Source organism: Micropterus salmoides, unplaced genomic scaffold, assembly GCF_014851395.1.
Source record: "Micropterus salmoides isolate LMB-PRFRI ecotype aquatic unplaced genomic scaffold, ASM1485139v1 Ms_hic_scaffold_23, whole genome shotgun sequence".
Taxonomy (NCBI): domain Eukaryota; kingdom Metazoa; phylum Chordata; class Actinopteri; order Centrarchiformes; family Centrarchidae; genus Micropterus; species Micropterus salmoides.
Window position 1 is genome coordinate 13,616,725 of NW_024041484.1, and position 18,787 is coordinate 13,635,511.

General features: G+C 39.1%; 1 protein-coding gene across 2 annotated transcripts; it reads left to right on the plus strand.

The window, feature by feature from the left end:
* The first annotated feature begins 627 nt into the window (after positions 1 to 627).
* ano6 (anoctamin 6) lies at positions 628 to 18,562 on the plus strand. Of its 2 annotated transcripts, XM_038739049.1 has the most exons (20): positions 628 to 911; positions 5,262 to 5,335; positions 5,826 to 5,954; positions 8,471 to 8,536; positions 8,617 to 8,904; positions 9,015 to 9,128; positions 9,343 to 9,458; positions 9,601 to 9,735; positions 9,960 to 10,065; positions 10,914 to 10,974; positions 12,785 to 12,930; positions 13,184 to 13,261; positions 13,404 to 13,632; positions 13,717 to 13,886; positions 13,972 to 14,069; positions 14,266 to 14,393; positions 14,705 to 14,910; positions 14,996 to 15,189; positions 15,707 to 15,812; positions 15,910 to 18,562. In XM_038739049.1, the coding sequence occupies exons 1-20, from the start codon at positions 821 to 823 to the stop codon at positions 16,126 to 16,128; spliced, it is 2,754 nt and encodes a 917-aa protein (XP_038594977.1). In that variant the 5' UTR covers positions 628 to 820; the 3' UTR covers positions 16,129 to 18,562. The 2 variants fall into 2 exon arrangements, with proteins under 2 accessions (XP_038594977.1, XP_038594978.1); XM_038739050.1 differs by lacking the exon at positions 628 to 911 and having other exon boundaries at positions 5,879 to 5,954.
* Positions 18,563 to 18,787: the final 225 nt, after the last annotated feature.

Genomic DNA, 18,787 nt, shown 5'->3' on the forward strand with positions numbered 1-18,787 from the left:
AAAATCTCTCTCAAAATACTTTGAAAAAAAACCTCAAATATATATTTTTTTCTATCAGTGTGAAAACATTTTCTCTCAAAAAGCTTTTCTTTGCTCTCGATGCAATTTCTTGCTCTCATGTCAGGATTTTGCTTTCGCTGTGAAAATTGTGTCATGGGCGGGGCCACGTTCGTAATGACCAGTCGGGTGAGTATCGTCTTGTCTTGGGAGTCTAACTGAACCATTACACCATTGTTCGGTTCACCTAGATAGATGCCGGTGTGACAGTTTAATTGGTGGCAAAAATTAACTGGTGATAGTCCCAGATGTGCATCGAGAGCAAAGAAAAGCGTTTTGAGAGAAACACTTTTTTTTTTAGAGAAATAGAAATAATTTTAAAAATTAAAAATTAATATTTTTTTATGTTCTATGAGAAAATACTTTCTCTAAAAACTTTTTTTAGTCTCAAATATTATTATTTTTTGCTATGGGTATGAAAACTTTTTCTCTGAAATATTCTTTTTTCTCTCATGAAATGCTTTTTTGCTATCAGTGTGATAACTTTTTCTCTCAAACGTTTTTTTTTTCTCTCAGATCATTTATTTTCTCGCATGTAATAAAGACACAATTCTAGCTCCATACTTGACTCCACCCTTTTTATCTCCATTCTCACAAGTCTCAACTTGACCAAAACTTTAAGCTAAATAAATGCTGAGAACTATAACAAGAATCCGCGGAGGGCGGGCCGCGCTTTAAAGCTGCTGTGAGAACGGCTACAGCAGGGATTGTACAGTTGTTTGCTCTCGGTGGTGTGTCTGGAACCCCCGACAAGGATTACAATATGAGCAGCAACGACAGATTTGAGATGGACTCCATGAATGAGACAGAGGACGAGGGTGATCCTCAATACGGCATGATTGAAGAGCAAGTTGGTGAGAGGACTCTGTCATTCACAGGAGATCTGCTGTGTTGGTGTGAATGTTGTGTGATTTCCAGCTATAGACTTCTGTAGCCCATATCTTTCTACAACAGTTATCTCTGGGCAAGTTAACGCCTGTGAATCTATTCATATTATATTTAATAGTTCAAACACTTGTGTTTTAATGGGTATAACTTAATTTATTTTACATTTATTTTAAAGTGGTGGATCATAATCAAGGACATTTACTCTTGTTATATTTAAGTAACGTTACACTTTTGAGATGCTTTCCCCTTTTTTTTCCGCAACTAACTTCTGCATCACTACACTGAAAAAAAAAAGCCCTGAAAAAGAAAAAGTGCTGTAATTTCATAATGCTACTCATCAGTGTTGAAAGTAGGCTAGTTAAAATTTGCTTCATCAAAATGTTACACGTTACACCAGTTATAATAATCCAACAATCCAGTAATAATATATGATAATATAACACAACGTTTTGCTGCCTAAAGAGTGCTTGAACCTCTACTGCATTTTTTTTTATTATACTATGTAAGTTACTTGAGTAACATTTTGAATGCAGCACTTCTACATATAAGAATCATTTTACACTGTTCTGATAATTTTTTTCTAAGATCAGCTTGAAATGAATGGTGCATGATTTCCCTACTGGGCATAAATACAATATTGTTGGCCCATTTCTGTTATGACCACTAGGAAACATGGCCCCTTTGCTTTGCCATCTTTAAAGGATAGGTGACAATATGATCAAAAAGCCAGGAGTATAGGAGTCTGTTTAACGTCATGCACATGGCACGTGGGGCACAACAACCAATGGGGATGTGTGGTGCACATATTTTTAAGAGGGCACAAGATCACATCACCCATATCTGCAATACAGAGATTAAAAATATATTAAGACAATCGTTTGTTTAAAAGAACCCCCCAGAAACAGCAACAATCCCTGATGTGGCTGCTTTAAAGGCTACAACTTTAGAGGCTAGAGTTGATCTAGGCCAGGCTAAAATCCACTTTTTTGTTCCTTGCTTACATTCCTGATGGTAAAAACTGACACTATAACTTAAAATGGGACTAAAATAATAGAAACCTACAGTAGTATATTGCAGTGTCTGGACAGCTGTCATGCTTGTATTTTATGAGACTGATTTGTCAGTCTTTAGGCTCCTTTGTGTCTTGTCCTCAATGATGTACTCTAACACAGTATTTATGAGGCCCTCGCCATATAGAAATGATCAGTACATTCACAGTGGATGACAAAGGGCATGATCTATTTAATGGAGCCTATATTTTCTTGTAAATCATTAATGTTCACATTTAGTTGCAACATGTAATGGTATGGTAACAGCAGAGAAACACAGAAGGCTCAGATAATGCTTTTACAGTTTGTTTCAGGTTAATAATATAATAAATGAACACCATTGTAATACAGGAAGTTATGTACCTACTACTGTTTGCCAGGGTTACTGTAGGTCAGTGCGTATTAGGGAGAGAGCTGTTGAAAATGAAAATGAATCATCAGCGGTCATGCAAAACATACAACTGTGAATACTGAAGCATGATCTTACAGCTGATTCTGTTCCTGTGAAAGAGAGTACACAAATTTTACCAAACGTCATGATATGCCCCAGGCCTTAATGCAGAAAAGAACTTCCTGTCAGAGGAAGGACAAAGCTGTGACTTGCATTAAACTTAAAGAGTTAGTATCCTGTTAGCCATAAGGTCAAATAAAATGTGTATCATGCACCTTTATGCTGCACAATTATTCTTTTTAAAATTCCAGTTTCTGTTAAAGAATGCTGTTTTTTTCTGTTTAGTCTGTTTGTATTATTCTGTGTGTTGGTATGGGGGATGTTCTCTAGAGAGGAAGTGAGCACTGGGTGGGTTGAGGCGAGAAAGGAAGAAGAGTTTCAGTGCAGACAGCTTCATGGCATAGATTCAACATGCTTTTCAAAAGAATCATACTTACTGACTCACTGTAGGTTGCAAAGATTTCGTTGGGTTAAATGACTCAGTAACTGGTGCACTTTTTATTTATTTTACAGACCACAGTGGTGATATACTGATAAAAGCAAAACACACGGCAATCATATCCTCATATACATTAGATCCTTACCCTACACGTGACATTACAGTGATGATACAGTTTACTGTGAGTATTCAGGCCTGCAATAAGTCAGTGTAAAAAGGTGGATTAACAGTGAGCCAGCTGCTAATAAAGTTTTTGTATCTATCCTTCTTTGTACCATCTTGTTCACAAGTGAGATCATCAGATATTAATAAGCCAGGCTGTAAGATTCCAGCAGGTTACCAATAAGTAAAAATAGCAATATCCTATGGCACAGTTAGTAGGGATTGGCGGTTAATTTGTTCCTGGTTCACCAGCTTGTCTTATGAGAAAATGCTTTCAGACTTTGTAGCATAACAGGCTTTGTTGGTGTTCAGACTGTTAGGCTGGTACAGTCAAAGGAAATACTTATTTGAAGAGCAGTGATTCCACAGTTAAGTTTCCCAGGCTGTTACTATGGCCCGTGTTTTGAAAACAACATCTGTCTTCAGTTAGTTTCCTCATAGTGCTCTGCTGTACATGGAAAGATTACAGGACTTTCCATATTGGACGTGGTGTCATCTTTTTTGGTATAAAAAATGCATAATTTATAATACAACTATGAGTCATAACAGCGCATACAGAAAATACTGTTTTTGTTTGTTTAGTTTTGATGTGGTCAGTGGGGAGAACACAGAATGCAGATTTGTAAATTGGAAAAAAACACTGAAGTGCAAACTGTAAATGGGCATTGATCACATTGCAGTACATGGTGATTGCAGTAAGTCTATGTTTGTTTTCTTTTTCCCGGGAGTTATGTAGTGTTGTGGTGAGTGGTCAGTTGTGTGCAAGCAGTAAAAATGCAGCAACACCAGCATGACGTCTGGAGAAACAGGCATGTAACAGGGGACTCGCTGGTTCAAACCATAGTTTCAAACCCACAGACTGTTTTGCTAATGACTTACCAGTGTGTGCTGCTTCAGTGAGCACCATGAGGCAGAGCATGAATGTTGGCCTGGCCGGATTCCAGGTGTGAGTGTATTAATGTGAAGTGAAGCTGGGACATTAAGAAAGTGTATGGTCAAATAAAGATAAAAAAAAAACAGCCATGCAAGCAGCCCTGTGAGGCTGCACTTAGCTAATGTCAACATGCTAACATGCTCGCAATGACACTGCAGGTTTGTTTCCCTTAACGCTAAACTCACAGTACAGCTGAGGCTCATGGGAATATCATTAGTTTTACAGGTCACAAACCTATTAGTATTGGATAAATGAAAATTAAAACTTAAAAGACAGACCTAAATTACTACACATGGGGCCCCGCCACTAGCATGGCTAAAACATTACTTTTTCATCTCTTGCACAATAAAGGTTACAAAGACGGTTTCAAAAAGGTTTTGGTCAATATTGAAAGCCTGACTGATGCTGGATTTTTTAGGCTAATGTTATATCAATACTTAAAACTAATAACAATCTAATAACAATCCTTCAGCAGCTCTTGTTTTTAATTTAACATAAGTGTGTCGTACTTGCTGTGTCACTTAGCTTCTGATTAGCTAAGTTGTGGTTTAGATCTGGCTCAATTAAACCTGAGCTTTAGAGAGTTTAAAACATGGCGGAGTGCTACAGTAAGTTGGACCTGGTCGCTCTGGTTGAAGCACAGCTTCAGCTAGGCCTGTTAAACCGGATGTATGATGATACAACCCTGTAGGGCTTGCCCCACATAGTGATTCAGAGCAGTGCCACATAATAATGCAGTTTCAGCTCTCAGCTTTCTGGCGTTCTAGTTCAGCTGACCAGATCATAACTATACCTTCTATAAATGGAAGTTAGAAATACAGACAGTTTACAGGTGGCTTAGTTTGTCAGATATCTTGTTGCTGTGTTCTTACACAATATTACATTAGTTTGGCACTTATGACAGTGTTGCTTTCTTACATGGGAAATAAAATTTTTACTTTTAGAAATGGATAAGTGGACGGAGCTGTAGAAATCTGCAGCTAAGCTTATGACAGAGCAAAGAGATTTTACAATTGAACAATAAACCTCATTGTCAGAAATGATAGTAACAGTAAAAGTAAGATAAGAAAAGTTTTAATCTTACTTTTATTTTTTGATATATGCATAAAATTGCTGACAGTAAGCCTAAACCTTTTTGTATACCTAAACATAAATAATTCCATATCAGTGATAACAACATGATATTGTAACATCAGACTGATAATGTATTAGTTTTGTGTTTCTTTGATTATTATTATCATGCCTTTATTCACATTTTTGCTTTGTGTCTGTTTCTCACAGTTTACCCCGAGGAGTTTTTACCAACATACCATAGCATAAGTATTAAAGAAGGAACAGTAACCAAAGCACAACTGGTGAGTCTACACAATAATATTGTAGTCAGCTGCTGCAGCATATAAATCAAATGTTCTCTATGTGTACACGGTGTAGATTGGCAGATTGGTGGTTTGAACTAATTTATTAAGTCATACTGTGAAAATTGAAGCCAAAATAATTTAGCATTTCATAAGCTTTTCTCATGGCACACTAATTTAGTTTACAGAAGGCAGATACTGAAGTCACTGGATCGTGCATGTAGTTACATGTCCTTGCAAGAGCTTCATCAATACCTATTTGTGTGGAGAGAAAGAGAGAGAGAGCTGAAGGGCGGGTATCATAATGTTTGTTAACGCTTCCCACTTCTCCTGCATAACCAAAATTACACGTTAAATAGGCTGGTCAAGGTTATTATCTCTGCGCTGATCGTCTTTGCACAGGCCAGTCATCATGTACGACATCATGGAGGAAGAGGGGTACGAGTTTCATGCCGTAGAGTTACCAGATAAACCTTATTTTTGCCTTCAGACAGAGTTTAATAACAAACCCGACTCCTTGTTCTTTAATGATGGCGTGAGGAGGATCGACTTCATCCTGGTCTATGAAGATGAGGACAAGAAGGACTTTGAGAAGAGGCACACGTACCAGCGGCGCAAGGTGGGTCATTTTAAAATAATTTTGAGTTGGTTGGTTTGGTATATGTGCAAGTATTTCAAGTAATGCAGATGATGCTGACATAAAACTTAGTGCAAAGTAATCTACTTACAAAAAGTAGCCGTCTCTAAAAGGTTATATGTTTTGGGTTTTATTAGTGTTTTTTAGATTCAGCATCCCAAATCCCCAAGCTACTACAACACTGAAATGACAATAAAGGACAATTAAGTATAGAATCCTAAAGTCAGAGTTTTTACATTAAGATTTGGTGGCACTAACATGCTCTTAATGAATAACATACTATTTACATGAATGGAAATTATAGCATTCAAAAAATAACTTAAATTTAACATCATATTTACTCAGTAATAGTCTATTGATGACATGAATTGAGTGCAAAACAAATTCATTATAGCGCAAAGAAGATATAGAAATTCGTTATTACCTCTAATACCAATCCATGAAATATCTTGTTGAATATGATATGCCTTGTATGTTTTATTACAAATACTAACCGTATTGACTCTTGCCTATTTGCAAAGGGAGGTTTTATTTGCAACTGGATGAGAGTCTATGTAAATTAATTTCCATTGCCAGTGGATATTCAGCACAGTGTGCACTGTAAAGCTTTTACCTTTAATTATCCAGGAAAGCTGAGCATACATTGTTTGTATAGTTCCTTTCTATTGTACGTCACATTCATTCAACACACGTTCTAATTTATCTGTACAGCTGCCGGCCACGTTCCCTGAGGGAAGCTGTGGAAGTGAAGAGTGTTACTCCTTCACTTAAACCACCAAAACCGTGTCAAGAAAATTCAAATCACCTCGGTCTCCCAGTCTAAACTTAAACTTTGTCTAATGTTATTGTCTTCTGAAATCTGAAACCGTCACAAAACAAAAAATTCAGTTGGCATATGATTGAACAGAGTAAAGCAAACGGTTAGTTCTACTTTTTTACACATCTCAAATCTAAATTTCAGTTCAGGGATTGAAGTGTAAAAAAAGGCACAAATTTAAGGACACTAAGGCATAAATTGACATACCAAGGTGTGTTCTTTGTTTCTGTCAGTGTCTTTCACAATGTGTTTACTGTGAGGGATGTGTAATACAATGTTTGGAAATACTGTATATCCACATACTGTTCCCTGCAGTGTTGCAACCGTAACACAAGTGTGGCTAAAATCATAAATCATTAATTGGTAAATGGGTTATAGAGTTAAGTCTTTGATGATGATTTGATGCTAGTCTTACTCATATATGATAGCATGAATGGAGGTAATGGTTATAGGCAGAAGACATGTCCTGCAACTCTCAGAAGCACATAATGTACGTAGAAGGTGATCAGCCAGTTCCTGGGAAAAGTCAGGCTGTAAGAGCTGTTGTAAGTCAGAGCTCTTGAGCTTCTTCACCACAGATGGCAAATCCTTGTTCATAATGATCCCAGAGCAAATTAAATCCGGTCAGGGATGAGCGGTGCAACAGTCTCTACCAGGCACTCCCTCTTTTGTTTTTCAAGAACCAACCAAACTGGGATCAAACAGAAGTTGCAAAACCCCTTTTCCGCTCTAACACTGTCTGCTTGAAGGGTGCAGTTTACTTCTGATGGTGTTAAATTGTTAGCTTAAAACAATGCTAAATTAATTGATGTTTAAATATTTGATTATGTTGGTGTAAATTTTCATGCAGTTGTGGTAGTTCCTGTGTGTCATGAAAGCAGTTCAAGTCAAGGTATTTAACTTTGTTTTGTCAACGGTCCTTAGAATGGGACTGACATAAGAGGGTTCAGTGAAACTGTTGCCTTGGATAATAATGAGCCCAACTAATCAAATAACTCATCAAAAAGTTTAAAAAGCAGTTGGAACAAGAAGGTTTAATAATTTAATTTATTGTACCTGCGCTACTTTCTCTGTTATTTGAATACATTTCACACCTTTTTATACTAAATCAGGGCTTTTGTCAGGTGTGTTTTTGGTTTTGGGAAAGCTGTGTAGCAGTTGAAAGCGTATATCCGGGATTCAGTTCACTGTAGCGCTATATTTGACATGACATGCTTGCAAACAAGATCCTGCTCTGACTTGCTTGCAGTAATCATTGCCACTATGTGCAGTGTAAATAACGCCTGTGTCATGAAAATGGAATGAGCTGTCAACTCCAAAATATGCTTTAAATAAACATAATTAAAGGTCTTCTTTATCTTAAAACGACAGTATTGAAAAAATTAGATCACATAAAGGGTATCAAGGTGATAATGTACAGTACGTATAGGCAAAATGGGCACAGTCTTTATATGAAATGCTACAATATAAATAATTATTGGGCTTTGTTGTGTCATCCTTGACATTTGTTCTGTCTCCCCTCTATAAAGTCATATAAACGGATCTAAATTGAATGTCTCTGGCAGACAGATCCCTTCATGTAATACATCTGGTAGAGAAATGGAATCATAATGCCAGAGAACAGGGACGGGAATTAAAACCAGAAGCTCATTGAAACTCTTTTCTGTGTTCTCCTCTGTAGAGACGGCGCGAGTTCTTTGAGGCCAGCCTGATGAAGATGGGAATGGAGCTGGAGGCAACACCATCTGTAAATAGATTGCACACCTTTCTGGAAGGTTTCTTGCACTGTATCTCCTGCTTAAAACGATCCGTCTTTGTGTTCTGCAGGTGCTAGATGACAAACTGCTGTTTGTGAAAGTCCACATGCCGTGGGAGGTTCTGTGCACCTACGCCGAGGTCCTGCACATCAAGCTTCCCATCCAGCCCAACGACCTGTCCTCCCGCCCCTCCCCTTGGCGCTTTTTGTCCTGCATCACCAAGCACTTCTACCCCAACGAGGACCTGATCAGCAAGGAGTCCGAGTTCTTCACAGCCCCCTTTGAGAAAGGTCGCCTGGAGTTCTTTTACATGAAGGACAAAGACAACTTCTTCACGCCGTCCATGAGGAGCAGGATGGCAAGTTGTCTCATGTCGTTGCAGTCAGTTTGGGCTGCCTGCATGTTCTTTTCATATTTCAGATTAAAGATAATACGACCACTAAGGTTTAAATCCTGTTCTTCCTCTAGGCAAATTACATCCTGAGTCGTGCTCCCTATGAAATAAGAGGGAGCATAAAGAAGTTTGGCATCACTAAACTGCTGGATGGCGGAGTGTACAAAGCAGCCTATCCCCTCCATGACGTAAGCGATTCCCCTTTCTTCTTACGCATACGTGTTTTATTTAGACAGTACGTTTTGTCTTTCATTGAACCCCCATGTGAATGTTGTCACAGTCATATTAGCTGTGGTATATGTTGTTTATAGTTTATAACAATGAGATTTGGCATGGTTTTAAGCTATTAGTGAACAAAACATTTACTGAAAATATGATTTATCTCCCTGTTGGCTATTTCAGTGCAGGTTCAATGTCAAGTCAAAAGAAGAGGGCTGCCCCAACGAGAGATATCTGCTCTATGAAGAATGGGCTCACCCCAAAAGCTTCTACAAAATGCAACCACTTGACCTCATAAGGTGAACACGATCATTTAAACTGAAACATCTTTGGTCGTATGTTTTGTTAATTAAAATAAGGGTTCTGTTCAAGCAGGAACAAAAACTTGTTTTCCGAAGTGAGCAGTAGAGCTACAGTAATAATCAAAGTTTTTTTTCACAGGAAGTATTATGGGGAGAAGGTCGGCATTTACTTTGCCTGGTTGGGTTTCTACACAATGATGCTCGTTCTGGCTGCTGTCGTGGGACTGGGCTGTTTCATTTATGGATACAGGACCCGAGACACCAGCACCTGGAGGTACATTTCCTTGTGGACACTCCCGAAAATGGTCCCAAGACATTTTGAATGATGGACTTGTAAATAAATTACGTATATAAAATTTTGGAGACACATTATTAAACTACAACAAGTCCTCATTATGCCTATTTTTCACCCTGCTGTTTATGTTTGCTTCATTTTTATAGATTTCACCCGTCTAATCCCCTAATTATATTGTTTGTTCTGTGTTTAAAATACTGCAGCAAGGAGGTGTGCGACCCTAAGATTGGAGGGAGTATTGTGATGTGTCCACAGTGCGACAAGGAATGTACATACTGGTTTTTGAACAGCACCTGTGAATCTTCCAAAGTGAGTTTTATTTGAATTTGAAAGTTTGTACAATGTGTTTGTCCTCCTACTGAAGGCTCTCAATATGAAATGGACAAAACAGAGAATTTGTGAAAGGTGGTATTATGCTTTTTGGCCTTTTCCCTCTCCTTTATTGAGTTATATACCTTTTTTGTGCTTGTAATAGGTTTGCAAATTGAAAAAGCCCAAAGTCCAGCCCAAAGGGAGTTCCCATCTCCCACAGAAAACACTGCTCTGAACTGCTTGAAAACAGCTTGTTTGTAGTCCAGCTGTTTCCCTTTGATGAAAGGATGAAAGCCAAATGCACGTAATATAACGCTCGCCAAGCAGCTACTCCGAAACGCCCTCTCTGCTTGTGCTACTGTTACGATATGTGTTAGCATTTAACTTGATTCCATAATTGTCATTTGAAGCCACACGGGTTCTGCAAAGTTTACAAAGGCTTTTCTGAAAAATTCAGTGGCAGAATGTCCATATTTAAATGTGTGTTTCTGATGTATTTTTTAAATTTATTTAGCCTCACTAAGAGCAGCCTCTCATTTACAGGAAGGCCCTGATCACATTCACACTGTTACGCATTCACACCTGGAAGCTGCCCAGTACAACTGCAGCCTGGTCTGCTGGCCACAAAGCAGGTTATGGGCCCTCAGTGGTGGTAAATGAGGGAGGGCTAGCACCCAGATATTTTCCCCAGTCCGGGGATTGAACTGTAACCTTTGGGCCACCACTACCCAATGTTATCCCCAGGTGCATAGTAACAGTTGTGTTTTGAACTAACTTGCGTGTGAGCAGCAGAGAACTGTAACAGTTTTGACCTCCATGTTTCTCTTTTTTCTCCATCTTTGTAGAAACTTTGTATATTTGATAACTTCGGAACCCTGGTATTTGCTGTTTTTATGTCAATCTGGGGTAAGTCTCACAATTTTCATGAAACACTACAATTTGAAATTTTGATTTTGTTCTCATCTATGGCATTATTCTAGATAGAATTCTATATATTTTTACATAATTTAGTGTACATACTGTATATCACAAAAGTGAGTACATCCCTCACAATTTCTAAATATTTGATTAAATCTTTTCATGTGACAACACTAAAGAAATGACACTTTGCTACAAAGTAAAGTAGTGAGTGTACAGCTTGTATAACAGTGTAAATTTGCTGTCCCCTCAAAATAACACATCACACAGCCATTAATGTCTAAACTACTGGAAACAAAAGTGAGTACACCCCTAAGTGAAAATGTCCAAATTGAGCCCAATTAGCCATTTTCCCTCCCTGGTATCATGTGACTCATTAGTGTTACAAGGTCTCAGGTGTGAATGGGTAGCAGGTGTGTTATATTTATTGCTCTCACACTCCCTCTGGTTCTGGTCACTGGAAGTTCAACATGGCACCTCATGGAAAGGAACTCTCTGAGGACCTGAAATAAAAAGAATTGTTGATCTACATAAAGATGGCCTAAGCTATAAGAAGACTGTCAAGACCCTGCAACTGAGATGCAGCATGTTAGCCAAGACCATACAGCGGTTCAACAGGATAGGTTCCACTCAGAACAGGCCTCGCCATGGTCGACCAAAGAAGTTGAGTGCACATGCTCTGCGTCATATCCAGAGGTTATCTTTGGGAAATAGACGTATGAGTGCTGACAGCATTGCTGCAGAGGTTTAAGGGGTGGGGGGTCAGCCTGTCAGTGCTCAGACCATACGCTGCACACTGCATCCGTATGTTCTGCATGGCTGCCGTCCCAGAAGGAAGCCTCTTCTAAAGATGATGCACAAGAAAGCCAGCAAACAGTTTGCTGAAGACGAGAATACTAAGGACATGGATTACTGGAACCATGATAAACTTATTTGGTTCAGATGGTGTCAAGCGTGTGTGGCAACCAGGCGAGGAGTACAAAGACGAGTACAAAAGTGTGTCTTGCCCACAGTCAAGCATGGTGGTGGGGGTGTCCTGGTCTGGGGCTGCATGAGTGCTGCCGGCACTGGGGAGCTACAGTTCATTGAGGGAACCATCAATGCCAACATGTGCTGTGACATACTGAAGCAGAGCATGATCCCGTACCTTCGGAGACTGGGCCGCAGGGCAGTATTCCAACATGAAAACGACCCCAAACACACTTCCAAGACGACCACTGCCTTGCTAGAATCTGGGGTAAAGGTGACGGACTGGCCAAGCATGTCTCTAAACCCTATTGAGCATCTGTGGGGCATCCTCAAACGGAAGGTGAAGGAGCGCAAGGTCTCTAACCAGCTCCGTGATGTCATCATGGCAAAGTGGAAGAGGACTTCAGTGGCAACCTGTGAAGCTCTGGTGAACTCCGTGCCCAAGAGGGTTAAGGCAGTGCTGGCAAATAATGGAGTCCATACAAAATATTGACACTTTCATGCCAGTTTGGACATTTTCACTTAGGGGTGTACTAACTTCCGTTGCCAGTGACATTAATGGCTGTGTGGTGGATTATTTTGAGGGGACAGCAAATTTACACTTTTATACAAGCAGTACACTCACCACTTTACATTGTAGCAAAGTGTCATTTCTTCAGTGTTGTCACATGAAGACATAATGAAATATTTAGAAAAATGTGAGGGGTGTCTTCACTTTTGTTTGACGTGTTTATGGAGAAAGACGCAGACAATACTGTGTACTGGTATATTGTGTTTCTTCTTTGCTTATTGTCCTGCTTGTTTTTTCCTGTTCATTTCCTGGCTGTAGTAACTTTGTTCCTGGAGTTTTGGAAGCGACACCAGGCAAAGTTGGACTATCAGTGGGACACTGTGGAGTTTCTGGAGCAGGAAGAGCCACCTCGCCCAGAATATGAAGCCAAGTGTGTCTACGAGAGGAAAAACCCTATCACAGGGGTAAATCACACACACAGACTTTAGTCTGGTTACCTTTGTATACCATAGTCAGAAAACTGTTTTAGTATTTAGATATGTGGTCACAAAACAGAAAGTAAAACCTTTAAGATGGGTTTTAAATATATTGCAACCAGATTTTTTTCAGATTTGTTTGAAAGGTAATATTTAGAGAAACTTTGTTCAAAAAAGTTTGTTTTATGTATTGTCATGTTGTTGGTTAAAGTTCAGTATTTCATAGTGTTTTGTGATTTAGGTAAAAGAAAGTGTGCCATATACACCCTGTGGACGATGTGTTCGGGTGTCGATAGGAATTGGGACAGTGTTATTCTGGGTAATGTAAATTAATGCCATTTTTATTTCAATTAATTTCATCTTGCTAACACTTTATTTTACCAGTCTGTAATTTGCCAACAATATTCTAAGCAAACAAACAAATATACACGTTAACCTTTTAATTGCATTTTGTTCTTTAGATTCTGTTGATAGTGGCGTCCATTGTGGCCGTCATTGTCTACCGCCTGGCTGTATTTTTTGCCTTCTCTGCTCAACTCAGAGCTCAGGACCTGAAGAAGCTGGAACCCTTAAAGGAGTATGTGACACCTCAGATGGCCACTTCTGTCACCGCCTCCCTCATCAGCTTTGTTGTAATAATGACGCTCAATATTCTATATGAGCGGGTCGCCGTATGGATCACTGACTTTGGTGAGTTGGGATTGTACTTCTGCCCTTTCCCGACTTGAACCTGGTTTAATCCTTAATCCTTTCTTATCTGAAACACAATAACAGAGCTTCCGCGGACCAAGACAGAATACGAGAACAGCTTGACCCTGAAGATGTTCCTCTTTCAGTTTGTCAACTATTACTCCTCTTGTTTCTACATCGCCTTTGTCAAAGGAAAAGCGGTTGGCTATCCCGGGAAGCCTGTTTATCTCCTGGGACAGTTCCGGAACGAGGAGGTACAGCTTGTCCATCTAGATGTCACATTTCTAAACTACGCACATGTTATTTTTGACTCTTGCTTTGTGTCTTATTGTCCTGCAGTGTGATCCTGGCGGTTGTCTGATGGAGTTGACAACTCAGCTCTCCATCATCATGGGTGGAAAAGCCATCTTGAACAACATCCAAGAGGTCTTGATACCGTAAGAAGTCAGAATCTAAGTAAACAAGTAATACAATTAAGTAACATAATGGCAGCTTATATATGTAGCTTGTCTCCATAACAGAGGACATAAGTAAATTTGCTGCTTACAACAGGTGTCAAGGCCATAGCTAATCATACACCAACTCATCAATGTCATATTGAGTTACTGTTTGATTTCTTCCACCCCTACACAGGTGGGTCAAGAATTTGATTTTCCGCTACTGCACCCGGACTTCAGAGAAGGTGATCCCTCGCTGGGAGCAGGACTATGAGCTCCAGCCTGTTTCAAAACTAGGACTCTTCTATGAATATCTTGAGATGGGTAAGAAGAAAATAAAAGTCTTCTTTGTTTTTTCTGCCACATAACAAAGAAGAATAGAGCTGCACGCATGAAGCCGGTTGCACATGCTTCTTAAACCGACTTGTACTTTACCAAGGTTTTTACTAGTTAAGACATTCTGATGATGCGCATAACAAGCAAGAGATATATAAATACACTGTATGGACAAAGGTACTAGGTAACCTACACATTACTTGTATGAGATCCCATTCAAAATCCAGCTATAACAGCATCCGCTCTTTTAGAAAGGCCTTCTACAAGATTTTTTTTAAAAATGTATGTTTTTCTTACAGTCATCCAGTTTGGCTTTGTGACCCTGTTTGTGGCCTCCTTCCCTCTGGCTCCCGCCCTGGCTCTGGCTAACAATGTGTTTGAGATTCGAGTTGATGCTTGGAAAATCACCACTCAGTTTCGCCGCAACGTGCCAGAGAAGGCCCAGGATATAGGTGCCTGGCAGCCAATTCTTCAAGGCATCGCCATCTTGGCTGTTGCAACAAATGTAAGTTACCACTACTGTGACAATAGCGGTAATGATCAATTTTCTGCTTTCAATATATTGACTTGGTTGTTTGGTGTCTCCACAGGCCATGATCATTGCTTTTACATCAGACATGATTCCACGCTTGGTCTACTACTGGTCTTTCTCTATGTACCCATATGGAGACCATGCCAACCACACCATGGAGGGCTACATCAACAGCTCTCTGTCTGTATTCAACATCAACGACTTCTCCAACAAGAGCCAGCCTCTGTACTCTTACAACATCACCACCTGCAGGTACAAATATTTGCCCATCTGTGTGTGCTGGAAAGAGAGAACCATGTCTGAGTTTTCACTTTAACATCATCATTTCTTTTTTTTTTTTTTTTTTTATAGAACGATAGCTTGCACAATTAAAACAAATGTGAATACTTTTACATTCAGTTTTGGTTACAAAGGTCTTTCCTAGACTTTAGAATATTATGCATTTTTTATACATGAAGGGACACATATGATTCCACTTAATTTTAAAGATGCTATTGGTAATATTCATGTGATTAATTATTCCCTAAACATATGTATAAAACATTGGGAAAGACAAAACTCTACTACTACAGCAGTACTACATACTACTGTGAAACTTGGATTGCATTTGAGCAGAGATAGTGGTGTGATGGGGAAAAAAATACAACTTCGTCATATGCATGCACTTGAACAGAAATAAGATTGGATGGTGAATCATTAGATACTCATGTCAGGAGAAGTTGTGTAGAATGTCTTTTTTGTGTGCTGAAGGAAACTATTTGTTTTTTAGGTATCGAGATTTTCGGCATCCTCCTGGCCACCCCAGGCAGTATGAGTTCAACGTCTACTACTGGCATGTGATCGCTGCCAAAATGGCTTTTATAATCGTCGTAGAGGTAGGTATGAACATAAAAGGAAATCTCCCTAACTGGAACAAAATATTACAAAAACATATTAAAAAATATTAATGGAGCTGTCTTCTTCTCCTCACAGCACATTGTTTACTTTACGAAGTTCATCCTGTCCTACATGATCCCAGACGTCCCGTACGCTGTCAAAGAACAGATAAAACGAGAGAAATACTTGACCCAGGTTGTCCTCCATGAGACCAAGCTCAAGTTGGTGACCAAACGTTTGAAACCAGTCTACGACGAGACTGTCGAGAACATGGAGGTGAACGCGCCGAAGGAGGAGTTGGAACTTCATTTCTGAATGTAGATGAAAATGTGTAGAAGAGGAGATGAGACCTTCCTGGGTCTGTCACATGTTCATCCCTGACACTGTATACTGACTATCCAGTTTTTTTGCAGCACCTGCACAAATTAGAAGTTGACATTTTTGGGGGGAATCCTGTGGGTCACGAGATTACTGTGGCATTTCCATGGAACATGAGTCAATTTCACTATTCATCACGGGACTGGGACAGGACAGGGAAAAAAAGTCAATGGGAGCAGACATAAAAAAAATGCAGTCTATTATAAATAAAAGCCTTTTTTTAGATTTATTTATTGGGAACAGGATGGGACGGGAGTCATTCTTCCGGGATTGGGCAGCAACAGGATTTTTTTTTTTTTACGCTTTCATGGAAATACAATTTTTGCGGGAGTGGGATGGGACAGGAGTGAAAATCCATTCCAGTGTCACCCACTAACACACATCTCTTTAAATGCTTACCAACACCTTGTGAACAAGTGACAGAATTAAGACCCGAAACAAGGTATGGACTTTTGTTATAGAAAATGTGTAGCAACCACTAAGAAAGAAGACGTCTGAAGTTTCCTAAGGGGTCGTTGGATGAAAGAAGTCCAATGACCCAGTGCATGTGTCTTCTCTTACCTGTAAGAGTCTCTTTTCTAGTGAAACTAGGGATGTCAAATCAATGCCTCACACTTTGATACTTCACGTTAAACAGCATCAACCATTTAATGGGTTAAGTATGAAAAACAAACAAAACAATCTCAACTTAATAATAATCCTTATTTGTAGAGCACTTTTCAAAAACAAGTTACAAAGTGCTTTAACAAGTGTAAAGAATAATACAAAAAAAAACAAGACTTAAACTTAAAGGTTCAGTGTTTAAGTTTTAGTGACATCCAGTGGTGAGGGTTGCAAATTGCAACCAACAGCTCACCCCACTCTCCCTTTGCAAACGCTTAGGAGAAAATCTGATTGCTGACACGCTATGTCAGCTCTTGTGTTAACTAATATGTATGGGCCTCCATTTGTCCAAATTTTACGTCTCTTCTTACTTTTGACAACGATGACTTCCATGTTCAACGCAGTGATGAAACTCGCTCTATAGAGTAGTTTGTTTGGGCTACTGTAGAAGCATGGCAGTGCAACTTGGCAACTTCCCTGTAAGAGGACCTGCGGTTTATGCAGATAGAAATGGCGCATTCTAAGGTAAAAAAAACATAATGGTTCATTATGTAAGGTCTTTATTCACCACTGAAAACATAGTCATGTATATTATATTGCATTTCTGTCAGTAGACCCTCCTAAATTTTACACAGTGTGTGTCCACTTACCAGTTTTTTTCCTAGGGCTTCAAATGGTTTTCATCGGCAGATGAAAATTTGTATATTCCTGGAGATGGGTCGGTTGACATGTGAGCCCAGTAGTTTCATTCAAAGCACTTGTAGGACTTCCCATCCATGTTGGCATAAAATGTTAAAAACAGTACATGTTTGGTTGAAAGCTCTGGAAAAAAAGCTAGTGTGTAGATGGATATTTTTACCCCCATAGTGCCTTCCAGTTTTATGACAACATTTAATGTTTAGCTTGGCTATATCAGCAATGCAATGTCTCATTCCATCCACTGAGCTATATGCTGGGGGCTCAAAGCTATCATGTACATGTTACCAGTAAGTGCCCGCTGCCTGGTGATTGTTTTAGTTTCCATCAGTATTATTAGATACACCATTGCACCACTTTCGAATGCAATGTTGTTTTTACACTTTTTCATCTCTATTACTAGAACTAAAGAGCTGTAGTGACGCTCACAATGTTACACAAGTGATGAGATAGCAGGAGTTTGAACAGACAGAGACTAACTGATCGCTACATATACTGACTAAATGTGCCTCACATACCTTTACCTTAAGACTTGAGATGAGATGTTTCAAAAGTTACATTGCTGGCATGCCATGTAAAGGTTTGATGTATGCAAGTTTATGAAACCACAAGAATAATTTGAAACTGAATGCTATTTTATAATTTCACCAAAAGCAATTTAGTTCTATTTTTAATTAAACTATTGATCAGCCCTTTAAAGTAGTTTAGTTGATGTTGTGAGTATAGTCTACCTTTCTTTATGCATGTACTCCCATCTACTTCGCTGTCTTGCACTTTTTAGTTCCAATCATGTGCCATGACCACTGCACTGTACGTTCTGACTGCATGTTATATAATCCTGTGATAAAGGCGATGCAGTAATTTCATGTTCTCCTGTCATTACTGAAATAGATAATCCCTCTGCTGTGCTATTCCCTCATCTTGTGATTTAACCAAGGCACTATAAGCACCATGTATGTAAACAGTAGCAAACAGCTATATCTGATGATGCATATCTGGCTTGTCCTTTTGTTTTATACAAAATATTTTATATATTTTATACTTTAATAGGAATTAAAGATTAAAAAAAACATTTCCACCAATGTGTGTCTTGATGAATATAATCAGAATAAAAAAAAATAGTGATGTCACAGTGAACTGTCCATGCCTGTGGTACACTTCTACATCACGCCAACAAGATGAGAATTAAAACCACTAGAGTTTATCAAAACAAGATTCTTTTTTTTTTTATTCCAACTGAGGTTGTGTTGAGCCAAGACCAGCAACAATGCATTACTACTGAAGCACAAAAACAGCT